Source organism: Aquarana catesbeiana, linkage group LG01, assembly GCF_042186555.1.
Source record: "Aquarana catesbeiana isolate 2022-GZ linkage group LG01, ASM4218655v1, whole genome shotgun sequence".
Lineage (NCBI taxonomy): Eukaryota > Metazoa > Chordata > Amphibia > Anura > Ranidae > Aquarana > Aquarana catesbeiana.
In genome coordinates this window covers 972,125,391-972,151,405 of record NC_133324.1, presented here as the reverse complement: position 1 = coordinate 972,151,405, position 26,015 = coordinate 972,125,391, and the positions used below count along the sequence as shown (strand labels likewise).

Sequence of the window (26,015 nt, the reverse complement as noted above, 5' to 3'; positions counted from 1 at the left end):
CCGTACATGGCTGACCAAAAGAGGACCTCTCAGGTCTCATTACCTCTTCCCCTCCAGCTGGAGAGACCACAGAACTTCATATGAGAGCAGAGAAACCATGGAGGAGGACGCTGAGTCTGTCAGTAGGAGCGCTCAGACAGCAGGTAACCTGGAGAGGGATGAGGAGAACAAAGTGAGGACATTTTTAAAGCAGTTGAGGCTCAAATTACCAGTTTGCATGTCCATTTTGTGTGCAAATATGTCAGCAGTTTTTTTTTATGCCTGTTCTGTGACCAAAGCTAAGATGTCGTTTTGTGTGATTGTTCCTCCAAATAGTGACTGTCCATCTCATTTCTTTCTTGTACCACAACTGTGAGCACGTATTTGTCAATTAGCGCTAACTCAGAACTGTCAAAGAACTTAGAAGTGCTAAGTAGGGATGAGCTAAACATGTGAACAGACCAAAAAATTTGTGCAAACACACGAACAAAGTCTATGGGACACGAATGTGAAATATCAAAAGTGCTAATTTTAAAAGCTTATATGCAAGTTATTGTCATAAAAAGTGTTTGGGGACCCGGGCGCTGCCCCAGGGGACATGTATCAATGGAAAAAAAAGTTTAAAAAACGGACGTTTTTTCAGGAGCAGTGATTTTAATGATGCTTAAAGTGAAACAATAAAAGTGAAATATTCCTTTAAATATCATGCATGGGGGGTGTCTATAGTATGCCTGTAAAGTGGCGCATGTTTCCCGTGTTTAGAACAAAATTACATTTCTAAAGGAAAAAAAGTCATTTAAAACTGCTTGCGGCAGTAATGTAATGTTGCCCTCCCCCCCAGCCCATTACTGGGCCCTTTGTTCTGGTATGGATATTAAGGAGAACCCCGCACCTAAATTAAAAAAAAAGGTGTGGGGCCCCCAGGTGCTACATACTCTGAACAGCAGTATACAGGCGGTCCCCAGATTACAAACAAGACAGGGACTGTAGGTTTGTTCTTATGTAGAATCTGTTTGTAATTTGGAACTGGTACATTTTCTAAGTGTAGCTCCAGCCAAAAAATCTATTTTTAAGCTTTTTGGATAATATAGGGAAGGGTTATCACCCCTGTAACATTTGTTTTGCTGTCTGTGCCCCTGTTCAGAAGATTTCACCTCACTTTGTGTCCCAATGAGAATTGAATTTTGAAAATCTTGGGTTATTAGGGAAACAAGGATTGGTGATAAAGAATCAGTGGAGACAATGTTTTCCCATATTAACTCTTACAGGAGAGAATTTCCCTTCCTAGATGTAGATTTCCTCTCACTTCCTGTTGTCTCCCTTCGTTTGTAAGTAGGAGTCATTTGTAAGTTGGATGTTTGAAAATAGGGGACCGCCTGTATATACTATATGGCCTGCCCTATACACTCTGTGGAAAACTGGGCCTTAGGCGGTGGTGGTGGTGCCACAACACTGTAACCCCTCACAGATACTCTTAGTGGGTGCAGGAACGGGCCCTGCTGTGAAATATTAGCAAACATTGTAATTACATGCCCCTGTTAAACAGGGGCAGAAAAATTGGGCCTTAGGCGATGGTGGTGGTGCCAAAACACTGCAACCCCTCACAAATACTCTTACAGGAGAGAATTTCCCTTCCTAGGGGTAGATTTCCTCTCACTTCCTGTTGTCTCCCTCTGTTTGTAAGTAGGAGTCATTTGTAAGTCAGATGTTTGAAAATAGGGGACCGCTTGTATATACTATATGGCCTGCCCTATACATTCTGTGGAAAATTGGGCCTTAGGCGGTGGTGGTGGTGCCACAACACTGTAACCCCTCACAGATACTCTTAGTGGGTGCAGGAACAGGCCCTGCTGTGAAATATTAGATCAAAAATTGTAATTACACGCCCCTGTTAAACAGGGGCAGAAAAATTGGGCCTTAGGCAATGGTGGTGGTGCCACAACACTGCAACCCCTCACAGATACTCTTGTTGAGTGCAGGAACGAGCCCTGCTGTTAAATATTTTATCAAAAATTGTAATTACATGCCCCTGTTAAACACTGGCAGAAAAATTGGGCCTTAGGCCGTGGTGCCACAACACTGCAACCCCTCACAGATACTCTTGTTGAGTTCAGAAACGAGCCCTGCTGTTAAATATTTAAACAAAAATTGTAATTACATGTGGTTTAAAAATTGGGCCTTAGGCACTGGTGGCGGCGCCCAGAACCAAAAATGTTCTTACAAGCTATCAGTATGATCATTGAGGATGAAGAGGATAATTACTCAGCATAACAGGATAGTCACTCAGCATAGGCAGTCTTGAAGGGATCTGACATTTAAAAAAAATATATTTGGTTACATCAGCATCAGGTGCTTGGTAGCTGGTGGTGATCCAAGACTGATTCATTTTTATGAAGGTCAGTCGATCGACCGAGTCGGTGGACAGATGCACCCTGTGATCGGTTACAAAGCCTCCAACAGCACTGAATGTGCGTTCCGAAAGAACGCTGGATGCAGGACAGGCCAGTAGCTCAATTGCATACTGTGCAAGCTCTGGCCAGTGATCCATCCTCGAGACCCAGTAACCCAGAGGATTTTCGGTGGCAAAGGTGTCCAAGTCAGATCTTGCCCCTAGGTATTCCTGCACCATGTAAAACAGACGCTGGCGATGGTTGCTGGAACCGATCATACCTTGGGGCTGCGGACTAAAAAATTGTCTGAAGGCATCGGTCAGACGGCAACCTTCTCCACCGCTCCTTCTTTGACTGACCGAAGCCTCAGCAACACGTTGTCCAGAAACATGAGTTTGTAACCTCCCAGTCTCTGGGAACGTGTTGCATAGACCTTTCTGCAAGGCCTCCGGAAGATGTTTCATCCTCTGCTCCCTCTGCGATGGCAAGATAAGGTCCGCAACCTTACCCTTGTAACGTGGATCAAGGAGGGTTGCCAGCCAGTATTGGTCCTTCTCCTTCATACCACGATTACGAGGATCCTTACGCAGGCTATGCAGGATCAGGGAGGCCATGCAGCGTAGGTTTGCTGAGGTATTCGGTCCGGAGTCCTCTGGGTCACTAAGGACGACTTGGTCCGCAACCACCTCCTCCCAGCCACGTACAAGTCCATGTGTTTCTTGGGACTGATCCCTTAAAGACTGCTGCTGATGCTGAGCGCCAGGCTCCACCTCCATACTGACACAATCCTCCTCCTCTTCCTGTGTGATCGGCGGGCACGCAGGAACACTGTCTGGATAAAGGGGGCCTTGAGAGCTAAGGAAGTCCTCCTCTTCCGGCCTCTGTTCTGCCTCAAGTGCCCTGTCCATTATTCCATGCAGCGTCTCCTCCAACAGGTGGACAAGGGGGACAGTGTCACTGATGCATGCACAGTCACTGCTCACCATCCTCGTGGCCTCCTCAAATGGTGACAGGACAGTACATGCATCCCTGATCATGGCCCACTGTCGTTAGGAAAAAAAAACAAGCTCTCCTGACCCTGTCCTGGTGCCATAGTCCCACAGGTACTCATTGATGGCCCTCTGCTGCATGTGCAGCCGCTGCAGCATGGCCAACGTTGAGTTCCACCTGGTGGGCGTGTCACAGATTAGGCGGTTCTTGGGCAGGATAAACTCCTTTTGGAGGTCTGCCAGCCGAGCACTGGCATTATATGACCGGCAGAAATGCACACAGACTTTCCTGGCCTGCCTCAGGACATCCTGTAAGCCCGGGTACCTGCCCAAGAACCGCTGCACCACCAAGTTAAGGACGTGAGCCAAACAGGACACATGGGTCAGTTGTCTTTGTCGGAGGGCGGAGGGGAGGTTGGTGCCATTGTCGCAAACCACCATTCCTGCCTTAAGTTGCCGTAGCGTCAACCACCTCTGAACCTGCACCTGCAGAGCTGACAGAACCTCAGCCCCAGTGTGGCTCCTGTCCCCCAAGCACACCAGCTCAAGCATCGCATGGCATCTTTTGGCCTGCGTACTTGCGTAGCCCCTTGAACGCCTACGGAGCACTGCTGGTTCCGAGGCACGGGAAGAGGCCATGGAGGAAGAAGAAGAGGAGGGGGTGGAGGAGAGAGGTGTGTCACAATCATTAGTAGTGGCATTTTAGAGGCGTGGTGGCGGAACAACCTCCAACACTACTGCACCTTGTCCTGCATCCTTCCCAGCTGCCAGCAGAATGACCCAATGCGCCATGAAACTTAGGTAACGTCCCTGTCCATGCCTGCTGGACCATGAGTCAGCGGTAATATGCACCTTACCGCTGACCGCCATGTCCAGCGAGGCCAAGACATTGCCTTCCACATGCCGGTAGAGAGCTAGAATCGCCTTTTTTGGGTACCTGCCACTGAGGAACCGCACACTCCACAAACTCACGGAAGGGGGCAGAGTCTACCGACTGAAAAGGTAGCAGTTAAAATGCAAGCAATTTTGCCAAGCTAGCATTCAACCGCTGGGCATGTGGATGGCTGGGAGGGAACTTCTTTCGGCGGTGCAGCAGCTGGGGCAGGGAAATTTGCCTGGTACAATCTGACATTGGTTTACCGAAAGCAGATTGCCCACAAGTACTTGACTGTGACACACCTAATTCTACAACTTCATTCCTCTCAGTGCAGGTCTCAGAGAGGACTGAAGGTATAGTGGGGTTGGAGATCTCAGTTGATGAGGAGCAAGGAGAGGTCCTCTTTGTTCTTTGGTGTGGGTCTTTTAGATATGCTTGCCAACGAACTGCATGGCAGGTCAACATATGTCTGGTCAAGCATTTGGTGCCCAACCGGGAGATATTTTGGCCACGCGAGATACGCTTTGAAACATATCTTGCAAATAGCAGTGGTGCGATCTGATGCACTCATCTCAAAAAAGGCCCACACCAAAGAACTTTTAGAATAACGCGCAGAGACAGCAGCGCCCTGCACATGCGGAGCTTTGCGGTGTGATGCAGTCAGTGTGCTGCCCTTAGGCTGGCCCCTGGAGGGCATCCTGCCTAGTTGGTGATGTGCCTCCTCCTCCTCTCTTCTATCAGGCACCCACGTTGAGTCAGTGACCTCATCATCCCCTCCCTCCTCATCACTGGAGCAAACCTGGCAGTATGTTGCAGCAGGGGGAGCATGACTGCCAGATTTCTGTCCTTCTTGGGCACCCCCTCTGTCCGTGCTCACGTTACTGCCTTCATCTAGCTCAGTATCATCATCAGAGCCTTCTAAACGCTGGGCATCCTCCTGGAGCATGTACCCAACACTGTGGTCAAACAGTTCGAGGGACTCCTCAGGAGGACATGGTGAGGCTAGGGAAGGAGTCACTGATGCCACTGTGCCGAGGGAAGAGGCCGCGTTGGCAGCTGCTTTGCCAGACAAAGTACCCTGAGCATGGGTGAGAGAGGATGAGGAGGATGAGGACGGCTTGGTCATCCACTTGACCAAGTCTTCCCCATGTCGCGGCTCAACACGGCCAGCTGCCAAAAAAAAGGCCAAGCGTGTCCCACAGCCACGTGCTGCTGAGGATGCGCCGTCTCCACGACCAGCACTGTTGCCTCTAGACACAGAGCCTGCTTGCCCTTTTTTATTGACTTGTGACTGTCTGCCTCTCCTTGTTGGCCTTCCAGACATACTAATGGCCTGTAGCTGCACTAAGCTGGGATATATATATATATATATATATATATATATATATATATATATATACATACTCTGATACTGCAGCTAGCAAAATCAACTAATAACGTGTAAATAATTTAGCTGCCTGTGGTAGTGATAGGATCAGGAAAACACCACCAACCTTCTACAGGTAGCTTTAGCTGAACACTGTGCAGAGGTCGCACTACACTAACATGTAAATAATTTAGCTGCCTGCGGTAGTGATAGGATCAGGAAAACACCACCAACCTTCTACAGGTAGCTTTAGCTGAACACTGTGCAGAGGTCGCACTACACTAACTTGTAGCTTTAGCTAAACACTGTGAGGAGGACGCACTACACTAACTTGTAGCTTTAGCTGAACACTGTGCAGAGGTCACACTAAACTAACTTGTAGCTTTAGCTGAACACTGTGCAGAGGACGCACTAAACTAACTTGTAGCTTTAGCTGAACACTGTGAGGAAGACGCACTACACTAACTTGTAGCTTTAGCCAAACACTGTGCAGAGGTCACACTAAACTAACTTGTAGCTTTAGCTAAACACTGTTCAGAGGACGCACTACATTAACTTGTAGCTTTAGCTTTACACTGCTCAGAGGACGCACTACACTAACTTGTAGCTTTAGCTGAACACTGCTCAGAGGACGCACTACACTAACTTGTAGCTTTAGCTGAACACTGTGCAGAGGTCACACTAAACTAACTTGTAGCTTTAGCTGAACACTGTTCAGAGGACGCACTACACTAACTTGTAGCTTTAGCTGAACACTGTGAGGAAGACGCACTACACTAACTTGTAGATTTAGCTGAACACTGTGCAGAGGTCACACTAAACTAACTTGTAGCTTTAGCTGAACATTGTTCAGAGGACGCACTACACTAACTTGTAGCTTTAGCTGAACACTGTTTAGAGGACGCACTAGACTAACTTACACTAACTTGTAGCTTTAGCTGAACACTGTGCAGAGGTCACACTACACTAACTTGTAGCTCTAGCTGAACACTGATCAGAGGACGCACTACACTAACTTGTAGTTTTAGCTGAACACTGTGAGGAGGTCACACTAAACTAACTTGTAGCTTTAGCTGAACACTGTGAGGAGGACACACTACACTAACTTGTAGCTTTAGCTGAACGCTGTGCACTGCACTACCTGGTAGCTTTAGCTGAACACTGTTCAGAGGATGCACTACACTAACTTGTAGTTTTAGCTGAACACTGTGAGGAGGACGCACTACACTAACTTGTAGCTTTAGCTGAACACTGTGAGGAGGACGCACTACACTAATTTGTAGCTTTAGCTGAACACTGTGCAGAGGTCACACTAAACTAACTTGTAACTTTAGCTGAACACTTTGAGGAGGACGCACTACACTAACTGTAAATAGTCTAGCTGCCTGACTGTGGTACTAATAGGATCAAAAGAACATCAGCAATTTTCTTCAGGTAGCTGTAAATACTGTAACAACACAAGCCTGCCTGTCAGTAGGAAGACAACAGGAATGGATCTAGCTAAACTGAATACAGTGTATATATATATATCAGTGCTCAGTTTGAAGCTGTGGAGCTTGGTGTAAGTGGAGCTGGATTAAGTGGGAGTTAAAAACAAGTGTTAGAGTATACAAGTCTTGCTGTCTGTTGGTGTGTGTTGCTGTCTGTTGGTGTGTGTTGCTGTCTGTTGGTGTGTGTTGCTGTCTGTTGGTGTGTGTTTGCTGTCTGTTGGTGTGTGTTTGCTGTCTGTTGGTGTTTGCTGGGTTGCATTTTGGGGACTTTTCCTTTTAGTTTTTAATTTGCCTTTTGCTGTCACTTTTTAAATAGCTTTTTTTTTTTTTTTTTTTCTTGTTTCATCAGTCTATTAATTAAGGGGTGTGGTTAATTGCTCACAGGTGCCTATTTAACTTGTTGTAGGACTCAGTCTGAGCGTGCTCAGTTTGAAGCTGTGGAGCTTGGTGTAAGTGGAGCTGGATTAAGTGGGAGTTAAAAACAAGTGTTAGAGTATACAAGTCTTGCTGTCTGTTGGTGTGTGTTGCTGTCTGTTGGTGTGTGTTGCTGTCTGTTGGTGTGTGTTTGCTGTCTGTTGGTGTGTGTTTGCTGTCTGTTGGTGTTTGCTGGGTTGCATTTTGGGGACTTTTCCTTTTAGTTTTTAATTTGCCTTTTGCTGTCACTTTTTAAATAGCTTTTTTTTTTTTTTTTTCTTGTTTCATCAGTCTATCAATTAAGGGGTGTGGTTAATTGCTCACAGGTGCCTATTTAACTTGTTGTAGGACTCAGTCTGAGCGTGCTCAGTTTGAAGCTGTGGAGCTTGGTGTAAGTGGAGCTGGATTAAGTGGAATTTAAAAACAAGAGTTTAAAACAGGAGGTTATAACAGGGGTCATAGTACCTGTGTAGTGTGAGTATCTGAGTGTTGTCTGAGTAGTGTGTGTGGATCGTTAGTACTTGTGTATGGTGTACCTGTGTATTGTCTTGTCGTGTATCTGTGTATTGTCTTGAGTATTAGTGCCAGGAAGCTAGTTGTTAGGTAATTTGGACAGGGTAAAATCCCCAAATCCTCACCAAATTTAATAGGTACGATGCCCGGCGGGTGTGGAGAGGCGACTCTTTGTACATCTTGCCGCATGTATGCGTTCCTTGATCATCCGATCGAGGGCGAATACTGCTGTGCATAATGTAAGCACATTGTTTCCCTGGAAGCCCAGGTTCTGAATCTGGGGAAGCAACTGTCAGCACTGAGAAGTCTCTCCATACTAAAGGTGAGCCAGGAACGTACACGGCAGGTGCCGGCAGGGGCCAGCACAGAGGCGGGTGGAGACAAAGAGGTGCAGGCACTAGCAAAGAGTAGATGGGTGACAGTCAGGAGGGGTAGAGGGGGAAGTGCCAGGGAGGCCGATCCAGGACTGGAGCATCCCAATAAGTACGCTAAATTGAGTGACATTGGTGTAACCAGTCAGGGATCAGCACTGCTAGAGATGAGGGAATCTCCTAGCTGCCGGGGGAAGAACTCCTCCAGTGAGATTGGGGGGGCAGCAAAGGGAAAGGAAAGACAGATTCTGGTGGTAGGGGACTCAATTCTTAGAAGGACAGAGAGGGCAATCTGTAACCAAGACCTGAAGCGCCGAACAGTATGTTGTCTACCGGGCGCTCGGGTTCGGCACATCACGGATCTTGTGGACAGATTACTGGGAGGGGCTGGGGAAGACCCGGCTGTCATGGTGCACGTTGGCACCAATGACAATGTCAGAGGCAGATGGAGTGTCCTAAAGAACGATTTTAGGGACTTAGGAGCTAAATTGAGGAAAAGGACCTCCAAGGTAGTGTTCTCAGGAATACTACCGGTACATCGAGCCACACCAGAGAGGCAGAGGGAGATTAGGGAAGTGAACAAGTGGCTGAAGAGCTGGTGTAGTAAGGAGGGGTTTGGGTTCCTGGAGGACTGGGCCGACTTCTCAGTCGGTAACCGGTACTATAGAAGGGACGGACTGCACCTAAATGAGGAGGGTGCAGATCTGCTGGGAATGAAGATGGCCAAAAAGTTAGAGGGGTTTTTAAACTAGGCGATGGGGGGGAGGGTCCAGAGACAGTGATAGCCAGCGCGGAAGATATTCCAGAGGGTAGTATTGGGGGCATTAGTGGTAGGTTAACCAAAGCACAAAAACACAAGGTGAGTATAGTAGCAAGTCCAAGTTGCAATCTTGAAACACCCAATACGAGGACAATATGCGACCAGTCTAAACTATGTGGCATGTTCACCAATGCCAGGAGCCTGGCGGACAAGATGGGTGAACTAGAGATACTGTTGTACAAGGAGGATTTGGATTTTGTGGGAATTTCAGAGACCTGGTTCAACAGCTCTCATGATTGGCTGGCAAACATTCAAGGGTATACCCTATACCGCAAGGACAGAGAGGGTAAAAAAGGGGGAGGGGTATGCCTATATATCAAGAATAATGTACAAGTGAATGTGAGAGATGACATCACTGAGGGGGCTAGGGAGGAGGTGGAATCTTTATGGGTAGAGCTCCAAAGGGATGAAGCTAAGGGGAAAATAATACTGAGAGTATGCTATAGGCCCCCTAACCTGAGGGAGGAAGTGGAGACGGATCTCCTATCACAAATTGGATTAGCAGCAAGGATGGGAAGTGTTATCATAATGGGGGATTTTAATTATCCAGACATAGACTGGGCGGAGGGAACCGCGCATTCATTTAAGGCTTGCCAGTTCCTTAGTGTCTTGCAGGACAATTTTATGGGTCAGATGGTAGACGCACCAACTAGAAATAAAACATTACTAGATCTACTGATTACCAACAATACAGACCTGATAACAGATGTGGAAATACGGGGCAATTTAGGTAACAGCGATCACAGGTCAATTAGTTTCAGTATAAATCACACAAATAGGAGATATGAAGGGAACACAAAGACACTGAATTTCAAAAGAGCCAACTTCCCTAAACTACAAACCTTGCTAAAAGGCATAAATTGGGATAAAGTATTAGGAACAAAGAATACGGAGGAGAGATGGGTTTGCTTTAAGAGCATATTAAATAAGGGCATTAGCCAATGTATCCCATTGGGTAATAAATTTAAAAGAGCGAACAAACATCCTGGATGGCTTAACTCCAATGTAAAAATGCATATAAAAGCAAAGGAGAAGGCCTTCAAAAAATACAAGGTTGAGGGATCATCCACAGCATTCAGAATTTATAAAGAATGCAATAAGAAATGTAAGGGTGCAATTAGGTTGGCTAAGATAGAACATGAAAGACACATAGCGGAGGAGAGCAAAAAAAATCCCAAGAAATTCTTTAAGTATGTAAACAGTAAAAAAGGGAGGACAGACCATATTGGCCCCATAAAGAATGAGGAAGGACATCTGGTTACAAAGGATGGGGAGATGGCAAAGGTATTGAATTTATTCTTCTCCTCAGTCTTCACGAGTGAATCGGGGGGCTTCAGTAACCAAAACTGCAGTGTTTATCCTCATAACACAACACAGGAAGCACCTACATGGTTAACAGAGGAATTAAAATTAGACTTGAGAAACTTAACATTAATAAATCACCGGGACCAGATGGCTTGCATCCGAGGGTACTTAGGGAACTCAGTCAGGTGATTGCCAGACCGTTGTTCCTAATTTTTACAGACAGTCTATTGACTGGAATGGTACCAGCTGATTGGAGAAAAGCCAATGTAGCACCAATATTTAAAAAGGGCCCAAAAAACATCCCTGGGAATTACAGACCAGTTAGCCTAACATCAATAGTATGTAAACTCTTGGAGGGGATGATAAGGGACTATATACAAGATTTAGTAATAAGAATGATATCATTAGCAGTAATCAGTATGGATTCATGAAGAATCGTTCTTGCCAAACCAATCTATTAACCTTCTATGAGGAGGTGAGTTGCCATCTAGATAAAGGAAGGCCCGTAGACGTGGTGTATCTGGATTTTGCAAAAGCATTTGACACAGTTCCCCATAAACGTTTACTGTACAAAATAAGGTGCATTGGCATGGACCATAGGGTGAGTACATGGATTGAAAACTGGCTACAAGGGCGTGTTCAGAGGGTGGTGATAAATGGGGAGTACTCAGAATGGTCAGGGGTGGGTAGTGGGGTTCCCCAGGGTTCTGTGCTGGGACCAATCCTATTTAATTTGTTCATAAACGACCTGGAGGATGGGATAAACAGTTCAATCTCTGTATTTGCAGACGATACTAAGCTAAGCAGGGCAATAACTTCTCCGCAGGATGTGGAAATCTTGCAAAAAGACCTGAACAAATTAATGGGGTGGGCGACTACATGGCAAATGAGGTTCAATGTAGAAAAATGTAAAATAATGCATTTGGGTGGCAAAAATATGAATGCAATCTATACACTGGGGGGAGAACCTCTGAGGGAATCTAGGATGGAAAAGGACCTGGGGGTCCTAGTAGATGATAGGCTTAGCAATGGCATGCAATGCCAAGCTGCTGCTAATAAAGCAAACAGAATATTGGCATGCATTAAAAGGGGGATCAACTGCAGAGATAAAACGATAATTCTCCCGCTCTACAAGACTCTGGTCCGCCCGCACCTGGAGTATGCTGTCCAGTTCTGGGCACCAGTCCTCAGGAGGGACGTACTGGAAATGGAGCGAGTACAAAGAAGGGCAACAAAGCTAATAAAGGGTCTGGAGGATCTTAGTTATGAGGAAAGGTTGCGAGCACTGAACTTATTCTCTCTGGAGAAGAGACGCTTGAGAGGGGATATGATTTCAATTTACAAATACTGTACTGGTGACCCCACAATAGGGATAAAACTTTTTCGCAGAAGAGAGTTTAATAAGACTCGTGGCCACTCATTACAATTAGAAGAAAAGAGGTTTAACCTTAAACTACGTAGAGGGTTCTTTACTGTAAGAGCGGCAAGGATGTGGAATTCCCTTCCACAGGCGGTGGTCTCAGCGGGGAGCATTGATAGCTTCAAGAAACTATTAGATAATCACCTGAATGACCGCAATATACAGGGATATGTAATGTAATTCTGACACATAATCACACACATAGGTTGGACTTGATGGACTTGTGTCTTTTTTCAACCTCACCTACTATGTAACTATGTAACTATAAATATATACACAACACCTGGGATGCATAGATATATATATATACACAATACACTGTAAGTGCAGCTAACTGACTGTCCTGCCTAATCTATCTAACTTAAATCAAATGACACTCTCTCTCTCTGTCTATCTCTCTGTGAAGCCGGAACACACTACACAGGGCCGCCGTGCAGGCGGCTTTATATAGTGTGGGGCGTGTTCTAAACCCCCTGAGCCTTAATTGGCCAAAGCCACCCTGGCTTTGGCCAATTATAGCTCTCTCTACAGACGGCGCTGTGATTGGCCTAGCATGCGGGTCATAGTGCATGCTTGGCCAATCATCAACCAGCAATGCACTGCGGCCAGTGAATTATGGGATGTGACGCGCCACACGAATTTGGCGCAATTGGCCCATATCTTTCGCAATTCGGCGAATGAACGAACAGCCGATGTTCGAGTCGAACCCATGAAGCTCATCCCTACTGCTGACCGCCCTGTCCAATGAGGCCAAGACATTGCCTTCCACATGCTGGTAGAGAGCCGGAATGACCTTCCATGAAAAGAAATGGCGTTTGGGAACCTGCCACTGAGGTACCGCACATTCCACAAATTCACGAAAGGGGGCTAAAAAGGCAGCAGTTGCAGTTCTAGCAATTTGGCCAAGCTAGCATTCAGACGCTAAGCATGTGGATGGCTGTGACCTAATTTTTTTTCGATGGTTTAGCAACTGGGGTAGGGAAATTTGCCTGCTAAAATCTTATGTTGGTGTACCGCTAGCAGATTGGCTGCAAGTACTTGGGACACCTATTTCTATACCTTCATTCCTCTCAGTGCAGGTTTCTGAGAGGACTGGAGGTATAGTGGGGTTGGAGATCCCAGCTGATGAGGAGCAAGAAGAGGTCCGCCTTGTTCTTTGATGTGGGTCTTTTAAGTGCTGTTGCCAACGGACTGCATGGGAGGTCATCATATGTCTGGTCAAGCATGTGGTGCCCAAGCGGCTGCTGTTTTGGCCAGGCTTGATACACTTCAGACATATGTTGCAAAAAGCAACGGTGCGATCTGCTGCACACATGTCAAAAAAGGCCCACACCAAAGAACTTTTTTGAAATATGTGGGGAGTCAGCAGCGCCCTGCACCTGCTTAGCTCTGCAGTGTGAGGCAATAGGGTGACTTCCCTTAGGCTGCCCCCTGGAGGGCATCCTGCCTCGTTGGAGATGTGCCTCCTCCTCTCTTTTATCATGCACCCAAGTAGAGTCAGTGACCTCATCATCCCCTCCCTCCTCATCACTGGAGCAAACTTGGCAGTATGCTGCAGCTCGGAGAACATGACTACCAGTTTCTTGACCTTCTTGGGCACCCCCTCTCTCTAGGCTCATGTTACTTCCTTCCTCAACCTGGGTACCATCAACGGAGCCTTCAAATCGCTACGCATCCTCCTGCAGCATATACCCGACACTGTGGTCGAATAGTTCGGGGGACTCCTCCGTGCTTGATGGTGGGGCTAGGGAAGGAGTGACTGTTGACATGGAGCCAATGGAATAAGCCGCTTTGACAGCTGCATTGGCAGGCAAACTACTTTGAGCCTGGGTGACAGGATGAGGAGGGCTTTGTTATCCATTCCACCAACTCTTCTGCATGTTGTGGCTCAATAACATGGCCAGCTGCAGAAAATAAGGACAAGCGTGTCCCTCAGCCACCTGCAGAGGATGCACTGTGTCCACGACCAGCACTGTCGACTGTAGACACAGAGCCTGCTTGCCCTCTTTTAGTGGCCTGTGTCAGCGTCTGCCTCTCCTTGGTGGCCTTCCGGACATGCTGTAAATTTTGTTTAGCAAAACCACACTACACTGTATTGTGTACTGTGTACACCACCAGAAAAGTAGTAGCAACTGCACTAGGGGTGCACGGTACTGTGTACACCAACAGAAGTGTAATAACAACTATGGGTGCACTGTATGTATTGTGTATACCACCAGGAAAGAAGTAGCAACTGCACTAGGGGTGCACGGTACTGTGTACACCAGGGTTATGCAATTAGTGGACCTCCAGCTGTTGCAAAACTACAAGTCCCATCATGCCTCTGCCTCTGGGTGTCATGCTTGTGGCTGTCAGTCTTGTTATGCCTCATGGGGCTTGTAGTTCTGCAACAGCTGGAGGTCTGCTAATTGCATATCACTGGTGTACACCAACAGAAGTTTAATAACAACTATGGGTGCACTGTATGTATTGTGTACTGTGTACACCACCAGAAAAGTAGTAGCAACTTTACTATGGGTGCACGGTACTGTATACACCAACAGAAGTGTAATAACAACTATGGGTGTACTATGTACACCACCAGAAAAGTAGTAGCAAATGCACTATGGGTGCACAGTACTGTGTACACCGCCTGAAGTATGTTAGAAACAGTACACCAGGAATGGCCTGCAGTCAGATCTAGCTAATCTGGATACAGTGGATATATATATATATATATATATATATATATATATATATATATATATATATATATATATACATACACGAGACTGTCGGTATGTATATATTAAATACACTGCCGCTAACTGAATAACCTGCCTGCCTGCTCAATCCAAATGACACTCTCTCTCCATCCACGCCAACAACACACTACACGAGGCCGACGTGCAGGCAGCCTTATATAGTGCGGGGCGTGGACTTAGCCCCCCTGAGCCATAATTGGCAAAAGGCACCCTGCTTTGGCCAATTATGGCTCTCTTAGCTGAGGGCACTGGGATTGGCCAAAGCATGCAGGTCATGGTGCATGCTTTGGCCAATCATCATACAGCAAAGCACTGCGCTCCCGCAGTGCATTATGGGCTGTTAGGCGGCGCTCAAATTTGGCACGAACGGCCCATAATGTTCGGTTTTCGAGGAACTGGAGAACAGCCAATGTTCGAGTCTAACTCATGTTTGACCAGAACAGAAAGCTCATCCCTAGTGCTAAGGAGAACATGATAAATATATGCAGATAGGCACCTGAAACCAGCACTCCATCACCATGACCATCTCCCTGCATATCACCAACTGCCTATATAACTCTTGTATGTTGTATTGGTGGTCATTGCCAGAATACATCACAATGACCATCACCCTCTGCATCCCCAACTGTCCATAAGACACTTCTATTGGTGGTCATTGCCAGAATACATTACCATGACCATCCACCATATCACCAACTGTTCATAAGACTCTTCTATTGGTGGTCATTACCAGAATATATCACCATGGCCATCACCCTCCATATCACCAACTATCCATAAGACTCTTCTATTGGTGGTCATTGCTGGAATACATCACCATGGCCACCACCCTCTGTATTAACAACTGTCCATAAGACTCTTCTATTGGTGATCATTGACAGAATATATCACCATGACCATCATCCTCCATATCACTTATTGTTTATAAAACTTTTCTATTGGTGGTCATTGCCAGAATACATCCCCATGATCATCACAATCCGTATCACCAACTGTCCATAAGATTCTCCAAGTGGTGGTCTTTGCTGGAATATATCCAGCACACACATAATAAGCTCTGTAGATAGTCTAATCTTCTGTGGTGTGATGTCCAGCCCAAAAGAGCTCTTCTGCCTCAATTTCAGTGTTCAAAGATGGACGCAGTTAGCATTTTGAGGAATGGGCAGCACTGATCTTCCAAGAACACCTCAGAAGTGCTTTGGAAATGGGGTTTTCGACAGTTAACACCACTGACCACAGTCAGTATATAGTAACTCCCACTGATGACATCTCCAGAAAAGCTCCTTCCTCCTGGTTTGTGAGTGAAGTGGTTTTATTATCCAGTTTTTTTTCATGCTGGATATGCTATCGATCTTTACTGGTGTCCTCAAAACTATCACCTCTTATAGAGTACAATTAACACACATTTACATTTTGAACATATAAACTGAATGTTTTTATTTGTGTTGTGGATTTATATATACAGTAAGTTACCCAAGCACCATCCTCCACCTCAAACACCCTCATTACTTGATAACCAAACAGCCAAAATGAATGTCAAAAACTTGCTCCCATACCAAATCCCTTATCCAAGCCACTCTCAGACAACTAACACCCCTCACTCATTCTAAACCTTTTCCCAAACCCAAACATCTTCTCCCATCCCAAATGTCCTTACCAAACCCAAACACCACGATCCAGCCCATTGATCCTCACTCAATGCAAACACTTTTATTACCCCCATGTAATATTTGGGGAGCCGAGGATCACCAGTCAGCCATGTTAGTAAAAGGAACACTTTATTTTTCTTGCAGATAAACAAAACTGATTATTTCAGCCTGAAAAAAAAAAAAAAAAACAGCCACACTTCTCTTACACAAATTAAAACTTTGGCTTAAAAATGTTGTACCACCACAGGTTTTTCTTATGTTCTTGTCTGCTTCAGTAGTCCAGAAATGTTGCAAGCACTCAGCAGCCACACTTCCGTAACAAGACAGTCCAGAGTCCTCAAACAACTCTTCCCTGTTCCATACAACATCTTATGGACACCTGCTGACTGCTTCCTGCTCCTTTCAGCCCTCTCTTGAAGGCGTATTAACCCTTTGAAGACCACGGTACCCATAGTCAGTGTTAGAGGTTATTTCCCATCCAAAATCCCTCTGAGCTATATGAGGACTTAACAATCCTGGGAAAACTGTAAATCAGGTTTCCCTCTCTATTGGATTACCCCTGAACCCCTCATACTGCATGGGAGAGAATCCCAGAGTACTCCACAGTGCTTCCTTTTGTCCCCCTTAAAGGGACCATAACCCAAATAGCGGGGGCGCATAGTATCTCCCCTACTGGACCCATTTCTGGCATGCTGTACAGTTCCTAATGCATAACCCAATGAAGGTGCACACGTAAGCCAAATCCCTTCTCCAGCTTAACTCCTTCCCTCATTCAAAACCCCTAAATCAACCCAAACACCCTCTCCAAGGTCAAATATCATTACCCTTCCTCACACCCTCCCTCATCCCAATCACCCTTATCTATCCCGCACCTCATTCTACAACACCTTAATTAACCTCTCAGTAAATTAAAAGTCCACTACCAAGCCAAATCTCCCAGCCAACCTAGTCTTCACTTATTCTTAACCCATCACCCAACCCATAGTCATAACCCAAATAAAACACCTTCCTTTAATGCAAACATGCTATCTCAACCCCAACGGGTTCATCCTACCCAACACTCTCACAAAACCCAAATATGCTCACCCAACCTAAACATTTCAATACTTCTTCACCCAACTAAAAGTCCGATTCCAAATCAAATCCCTCACCCAACCAAAACCCTTACATAACCCACAAATCCTCATAAAACCCCCTCATTCAAGCCATAAAGTCTCAACCAACCAATCACTCCAGCTGAACCCAAACTTTTTTAATCAACCTAAACTGCACCCAATCAAATCCAGTTGTGTGAAATTAGCGAATTAATTTTCGCTATCACCACACTGATCCTCCTCCCGGCCAATCAGGCAGTGGGTCTTGAGACTGATCACCTGATTGGCTGAAAGGACAGGCGATCCTATTGGACGCCTAGTTGGGGGATTGAGGAGCCACACGGCGGAAGCCGCCATGATGCAGAAGAGGAGGAGAGGACACAGGAGCTGCTGCACGCCGCCCGTAGGAGCCTGCAACACACCCGCTGCCCGTACTAGCCCACAACACACCCACTGCCCGATGCCCATAGGAGCCTGCAACCCACCCGCCGCCCACCCGCAACCTAGATGGGGAAATTGTGGGGGCGGTGCCGCTGGCCAACCAAATGGGGGGTTGTTTGCCACCCCCCCTAAAAAAAACACCAGCTGCCACTGGTTCTTACATAACTAAGATATCCTTACCAAACCTAAATGCCATGTGCACATCTACACATCCCTGATGACTAGGGTAGTTCTTGGTCCCTGAACCATATTAACTGCACTGCTGGCCTTGGCAAAGCAATTTTACTGTAATAAACAGTTTGGTGTGCTGCTATTCATCGTTTTTCTCTGATATCCCTTCATCTTTTTGTCCTCTGTTTATTTCCAGCATCTGGCAGTGGGATTGTGACCCCTGGATCCAGCTCTCTTAATGTGGTCTCTACGGCACCCATTTACCAGCATGTGTACGATGATGCAGTCTCAGCAGCACCATCCAACAATACTCCTACAACATTCATCTCTCAGCATTTGACCCCAGCATCATCCAGAAATAAGCCTGGGGCCCATGGAGCCTCCTGTTATGGTTACCTGGTTCCTGTAATGCTTGCGACATTGCTGTTAACATGTGTCACTCTGCTGTCAGTGCTGATATCTCTCAGAGTTTCAGGTAAATTACTCCTCAGGGGTGGGGCTGATTGTACATACTAAACAGATTGAGAGATAAAATTGGTACTGAGATTCTAAAACTACATAAGACAAGCCTACCCAGGGAAGGGAGGTTGGCTAAAGGGGTATTCATGGCTCTCTGTAGAAATTTTTACTGTTACAGCTGGTTCCAGCTCTGCACACTTCCAGTTCCTCCTGTTTTGGAAACTAGATTTTCACTGAATAAGAGGCTCTTTAATCTGATTCATGTTTGAGATGGGTCTGCTACCAATTTTGACCCCTGGGGTTCTGTTATCAGACCAGCACCAGGACTAACAACCGGTGTGACCACCAAACCCCACTGTGCACCATTATATACCATCAGACCTTTAAAGCAGTTGTGAGCATACAAGGTTATAGAGACTTTCTACTACAGTTATAACAATGCCGGCACCGTAACTACTTTTGCTTAGTTTAAAAAATTATCTTTCTTTTCTTTTTTTACAAGGATAAAGAGTTCTGTCACGTGACCATGCATTTCTTCTTCCTAATAGTGGGGGAGACAGACATACAGGACACTGTGCAGACACACCCTGTGCCTGTATTCCATAGTCTGTTCAGCCTGAGGCAAGATGCAGACTGTGACGGACCCCGTACTCAAGATGTCCACCGTAAATGTTTCCTCTGTCCGGTACCACACAGTCCAAGACTCCTTAACTTTCCCATTCACTAGTCGTAGCTCAGTGTAGGGTAAAACCTCAGACCACATCAGTCTTGGAGTACATCAGGAATAGCCTTTTATTTGAGACTTCACAGAAATATATACAGCAGGATGACAACACAAACTGTAACCAGAAACCTAATTAACATGAGCTAATTATCTAATCTATAGACAGCCTAAGTGACTCAGAGACATGACCTTTAGGACAGACTTGCCGTCTTTAAGCTCAGAAGACACATTCAACATTATTAACACAGAACTCCTTCATACAATAGCAGGGTTAATTAGCACAAACAACAAGGGGTGAAATACTCTTATGCCGCGTACACACGGTCGGACTTTTCGTCTACAAATGTCCGACGGACGCCGACGGACTAAAGCTGGCTGACAATCCGATCGTGTGTGGGCTTCCCCGGACTTTCAGCGGACTTTCAGCGGACTTTTCCAACCTCAAATCTGATGAACTTTAGATTTGAAACATGCTTCAAATCTTTATGTCGTAACTCCGCCGGACCCAGAAATCCGCTCGTCTGTGTGCTAGTCCGACGGACAAAAACCCACGCTAGGGCAGCTATTGGCTACTGGCTATCAACTTCCTTATTTTAGTCCGGTGTACTTCATCACGTACGAATCCGTCGGACTTTTGTGTGATCGTATGTAGGCAAGTCCGTTCCTAAGAAAGTCTGCCACAAGTGCGCCAAAAGTCCGCCAAAAGTCCGTCGAAAGTCTGTCGGACAGGCTGTCGGACTTTTGTAGACGAAAAGTCTGACCGTGTGTACGCGGCATTAGAAGTTGTGGCAAGCCAGACTAGACTCATTTACATTATAGAAGACTACAGACAGGTGGCTGAAGTTGATGACATTAGCGTCTCAACAGTATGAATCAGTCACTATTTCTAATATGGCATATAAGGGGTTCCCAGAGTCTGTGTGTCTTGGGAGGATATGGACCTGAATCCAAAGTAACACCACCTCAAGGATCCCCAGGTATACAGCTCACAAAGAGCACCATTCCCCCAAATGCCAGGGCCCATGATCGGTAGGCAAGAGGCCAGCATTCAGTCCCATCCAAAAGCCTCTGTCCTGGCTAGGTCTGTCCCACAGACTGTGCTTGAGCAGGTGGCGTGTTCAAGAGGCTGTTTGGGAGGGGGGTGTGTGTGCAAGAAGTAGGCTGTGATTGGTCAGGGGTGTGATGGCTGAAAGAACTCCCCAATCCAGTCATGCTGTGTGTCTGTACCCCTGAGTGGTCAGTCAAGGGATGAAAACTGACCACACTAACACAGGTCAGCTTTAGCTTCTGTGTGGTCAATATAGAACAACGAGTAAAGGTGATTGGAAGGATCAACCAAGTACTTCAGATGGAAAAACATGGAAATAATAGAGACTATGATTTATAAAATGCACATACGTGAACACACACATAGAAAAAATAAATTAATACTTATGCTCTGTACACACGGTCGGATTTTCCTATGGAAAATTTGCGATCGGAGCTTGTTGTTGGAAATTCCGACCGTGTGTAGGCTCCATCGGACTTTTTCCATCGGAATTTCCGACACACAAAGTTTGAGAGCAGGCTATAAAATTTTCTGACAACAAAATCCGATCGTTTAAATTCTGATCATGTGTACACAAATCCGATGCACAAAGTGCCACGCATGCTCAGAATAAATTAAAATACCAAAGCTATTGGCTACTGCCCCGTTTATAGTCCCCAAGTAGGTGTTTTACATCACCGCGTTCAGAACAATCTGATTTTCCGACAACTTTGTGCGACCGTTTGTATGCAAGACAAGTTTGAGCCAACATCCCTCAGAAAAAATCTTGGATTTTGTTGTCGGAATGTCCGATCAATGTCCGACCGTGTGTACGTGGCATTAGAGTAATATACATTTTAACAGTTCTTTAACAACTTGCGGACCGCCTGCCACCGATATACGTCGGTACTTTGATGTAGAATATTGGGGGTTATGGCAGCAGATAGTTGCCATTAGACATGTGCTATTTGTTTCGTACTAAATTCGTTTTTTAATGAATTTCGACAAATTCGTTAATTCGGAAATATCCGAATTAACAAAAACCCGTTTAACAAATTTTTCCGAATAGTCGTAAATTCGAAAATTTGTATATTCGTACACTCGTACATTTGTAAACTCATAAATTTGCACATTCATAAATTCGTAAATTCGTACATTTGTAAATTCGTAAATTCGCACATTCGCTGCAAGATTTGTTTACTATTTATTATTTCAGATCACTTTTATCGGGGGTCGGGAGAGGGCAAGCCGGTAAGTGGCGGAGCCAATCGGCTCCATATTATCGTCACTTCCGCCCCAATGGTCTTAAAGAGGACATTTTTTTTTTCATTGAAAAAAAAAAAATAATGTATTTATTTATTTTATTGCATTTAAGTGTAAATGTGAGACCTGAGGTTTTTTTGATCTCACATTTAAGAGGACCTGTCATTCTTTTTTCTATTACAAGGGATGTTTACATTCCTTGTAATAGGAAAAAAAAATGACCCAATATTTTTTTTTGAAAAGAACAGTGTAAAAATAAAAGATAAAAAGTAAGAATAAGAATTTTTTTTAAAGCGTGCGCAGAAGCGAACGCAGACGTAAGTCGCGCACGTATATGAAAACGGTGTTCAAACCACACATGTGAGGTATCGCCACGATCGGTAGAGCGAGAGCAATAATTCTAGCCCTAGACCTCCTCTGTAACTCAAAACTGGTAACCTGTAGACATTTTTAAACGTCGCCTATAGAGATTTTTAAGGGTAAAAGTTTGTCGCCATTCCACGAGCGGACGCAACTTTGAAGCATGACATGTTGGGTATCAATTTACTCGGCGTAACATCATCTTTCACAATATAAAAAATTGGGCTAACTTTACTGTTGTCTTATTTTTTAATTTAAAAAAGTGTATTTTTTTCCTCAAAAAATGCGCTTGTAAGACCGCTGCGCAAATACGATGTGATACAAAGTATTGCAATGACCGCCATTTTATTCTTCAGGGTGTCTGAAAAAAAATGCATATAATGTTTGGGGGTTCTGAGTAATTTTCTAGCAAAAAAAAAAAAAAAACTGATTTGTAAACACTAAGTCTGAAAAATAGGCCCGGTCCTTAAAGCAGAGTTCCACCCAAAAATGGAACTTCCGCTTTAAGTGAAAGTGACCCCCTGACATGCCATATTTGGCATGTCATTTTTTGGGGGGGAGAGGGAGCGGGTACCCTGTTTTTAAGTGCGTCCAGCTCCCACTTCCTCCCGGGGGCTCTGCAGCGCCGGAAGGAAGATCACCTCTCCCCTCTCCCTCCCTGCAATCTTCTGGGACACGTCACAGGTCCCAGAAGACTGCCCGGCCATTCAGAGGGCGCATCGTGGCTCGCGCATGAGCAGTGTCTGCCCACTGCGCATGCGCGAGCCCACTGGTAACAAGTCCCATCTGTGTGTATCAGATTCGACATAACAATACATTGTTCTCTCTATCATTACCGACTGTCTGTATTATTCCATATTACAGGACGGTCTCTTCTGTGTCCAGCTGTCTCTCTATCATTACTGACTGTCTCTATTATTCCATATTACAGGACGGTCTCTCCTGTGTCCGGCTGTCTCTCTATCATTACTGACTGTCTCTATTATTCCATATTACAGGACGGTCTCTCCTGTGTCCGGCTGTCTCTCTATCATTACTGACTGTCTCTATTATTCCATATTACAGGACGGTCTCTCCTGTGTCCGGCTGTCTCTCTATCATTACTGACTGTCTCTATTATTCCATATTACAGGACGGTCTCTCCTGTGTCCGGTTGTCTCTTCATCATTACTGACTGTCTCTATTATTCCATATTATAGGACGGTCTCTCCTGTGTCCGGTTGTCTCTTCATCATTACTGACTGTCTCTATTATTCCATATTATAGGACGGTCTCTCCTGTGTCCGGCTGTCTCTTCATCATTACTGACTGTCTCTATTATTCCATATTACAGGACGGTCTCTCCTGTGTCCGGCTGTCTCTCTATCATTACTGACTGTCTCTATTATTCCATATTACAGGACGGTCTCTCCTGTGTCCGGTTGTCTCTTCATCATTACTGACTGTCTCTATTATTCCATATTATAGGACGGTCTCTCCTGTGTCCGGTTGTCTCTTCATCATTACTGACTGTCTCTATTATTCCATATTATAGGACGGTCTCTCCTGTGTCCGGTTGTCTCTTCATCATTACTGACTGTCTCTATTATTCCATATTATAGGACGGTCTCTCCTGTGTCCGGCTGTCTCTTCATCATTACTGACTGTCTCTATTATTCCATATTACAGGATGGTCTCTCCTGTGTCCGGCTGTCTCTTCATCATTACTGACTGTCTCTATTATTCCATATTACAGGACGGTCTCTCCTGTGTCCGGCTGTCTCTTCATCATTACTGACTGTCTCTATTATTCCATATTACAGGACGGTCTCTCCTGTGTCCGGCTGTCTCTCTATCATTACTGTCTCTATTATTCCATATTACAGGACGGTCTCTCCTGTGTCCGGCTGTCTCTTCATCATTACTGACTGTCTCTATTATTCCATATTACAGGACGGTCTCTCCTGTGTCCGGCTGTCTCTCTATCATTACTGACTGTCTCTATTATTCCATATTACAGGATGGTGTCTCCTGTGTCCGGCTGTCTCTCTATCATTACTGACTGTCTCTATTATTCCATATTACAGGACGGTCTCTCCTGTGTCCGGCTGTCTCTCTATCATTACTGACTGTCTCTATTATTCCATATTACAGGACGGTCTCTCCTGTGTCCGGCTTTCTCTTCATCATTACTGACTGTCTCTATTATTTTTCAATATTACAGGACGGTCTCCTGAATGTCCCCGTTATTGGATCACCATCAATAAAAAATGTTATTTCTTCTCCGAGTTCAAGAAATCCTTTTCAAGTAGTGATGACGATTGTGGAGAGAGTAACTCCAACCTGGCCAGTGTGATGGAGAAGACCATATGGGTCAGTTTTGGGGTCATCAGGTGGGGTGTGGGGTGGGCAGCAGCTGGCGGTCCATATATTGGGTTGCTTTACTCGAATATTTTTCCTACTTAGATTAGAGTTGCTCAGCCCATTCTGTGGAGGGGCCCCAGCTAACAGAGAAATTGGTTTGTAAGGAAGAAAAAGAATCATATAACCAAATCCCCCAACTGTGTAGAAATATAGAACATATTATGATGGATAGTTGGGAATTGCGGGACAATAGTAACCCCAGGGTCTTATATGAATTACTGTATATCTCCAGGTAGAATATTGTCGTCTGGGGCTAGTGCAAGATCATGGGAATGCAGTGAATAATCTGTTGTGTATTGTGCTATCTAGAGACTGGTGGCCCTCACAGGAAAGGAATTCTGGGTTGGATTAACCAAAGATGACCTCTATCATGGATTATGGTCAAGCACATGGACTGATGGTGGCATGAAGTAAGCATCACAGGACTTTTTTCTTAATTGGTAGACATGCAACTCTTCAGTAGAAGTATGTCTGTATAATGTAAGGCTTCCTCCTCCTTCATCTTCCTCCACAAAGATTTGGACACACTCTGATTAGATAAAATAACAGTTTATTGATGTTTACAAAACCTTGACAGCCAATGAGAATTCAATGAGTAAGTACACATGTACATAGTGGTGTCATTACTGGTTAGCAGCCTGTGGGCATGACAGACCTCCTATGGTGGATCTCTCATGGTGGCGCATTTCCCATGGCAGCTTTCTTATCACAGATCTCCCTATAAGCTCCCGTATGGTAAACCACCTATGAGAGATCTCATATGACATCACGTTTGAAGCAATTCTACTATGGATGATCTCTGATGGTACCTTACCTAAGGCATCCACCCTTCGGCAACTGTCTTATGGCTACACTCCAATGGAAGCTCTCCTATGGTGACTCTCCTACAGAAGCTCACCTATGGCATTTTTGTTATGGCTGTGTCTCCATAGAAGATATCCTATGATGGCCCTTTTTGGAACCTCTCGTATGGCAGCTATCCTTTGGCAGTTCACATATGACACTCCTCCTTTCACAAATTTCTTATGGCTGCTCCTACACATAAGATCTCCTATGATGATCCTTTTTGGAAACACCCTTATGGCAGTTTTCCTTTCACAGTTCTTTCATGGCAGCTACTTAATATAATCTTTCTTATAGCATCTCTTTTGTGGTAGTTCTCCATTTGCAGTTCTCTTATGACAGCTCTCCTAAGGCAGTTATCTCTCTCTCATCGGGGCTGTTACGGGCACTAGTAACCCAACTGTAACAATCCGGTGACCCCATTCACCCATTGTGGGACTGGGCATGTCCTATCTCTGCAGTACCCTCTATGGTATCTCATCACCAGCCATTGAAATATGACAACCTGTTTAAGTGCCAACCCCAAATACATTAGTAGAAGCCCCTATACATGCAGTATTTTGCTCCATGCTAACCTCTTTCTCCCTGTCCTTTCCTCCCATACTGCTCATCAACAATCAACTTTATCTCCTTATCTAGAACTATCATTGAAAGAGCTGGAAACTGTGTCAAGCTGGGATCTCGTCTGGCACCGGAGAAATGTAATACCGAACTAAACTATATCTGTGAAAAAGCACTGATCTGATAAGTGCTAGGTGACCACACTAATCTAAGAACTGTTGTGTGACTGCACTGATCTGCGAGAGAGACGAGGTGTGACCGCACTGACATGAGAAATGTAGAGCGAATGTTCTGGTCACTGTGCAATTATTCTGAATTGTGAATAAAATACAATTCAAGCCA

General features: G+C 45.2%; 1 protein-coding gene across 1 annotated transcript; it reads left to right on the top strand.

Moving 5' to 3' along the window:
* Positions 1 to 26,015, top strand: LOC141126904 (killer cell lectin-like receptor subfamily B member 1C). The gene is made up of 5 exons (XM_073612962.1): positions 1 to 143; positions 18,230 to 18,508; positions 24,070 to 24,218; positions 24,579 to 24,679; positions 25,752 to 26,015. The coding sequence occupies exons 1-5, from the start codon at positions 98 to 100 to the stop codon at positions 25,855 to 25,857; spliced, it is 681 nt and encodes a 226-aa protein (XP_073469063.1). The 5' UTR covers positions 1 to 97; the 3' UTR covers positions 25,858 to 26,015.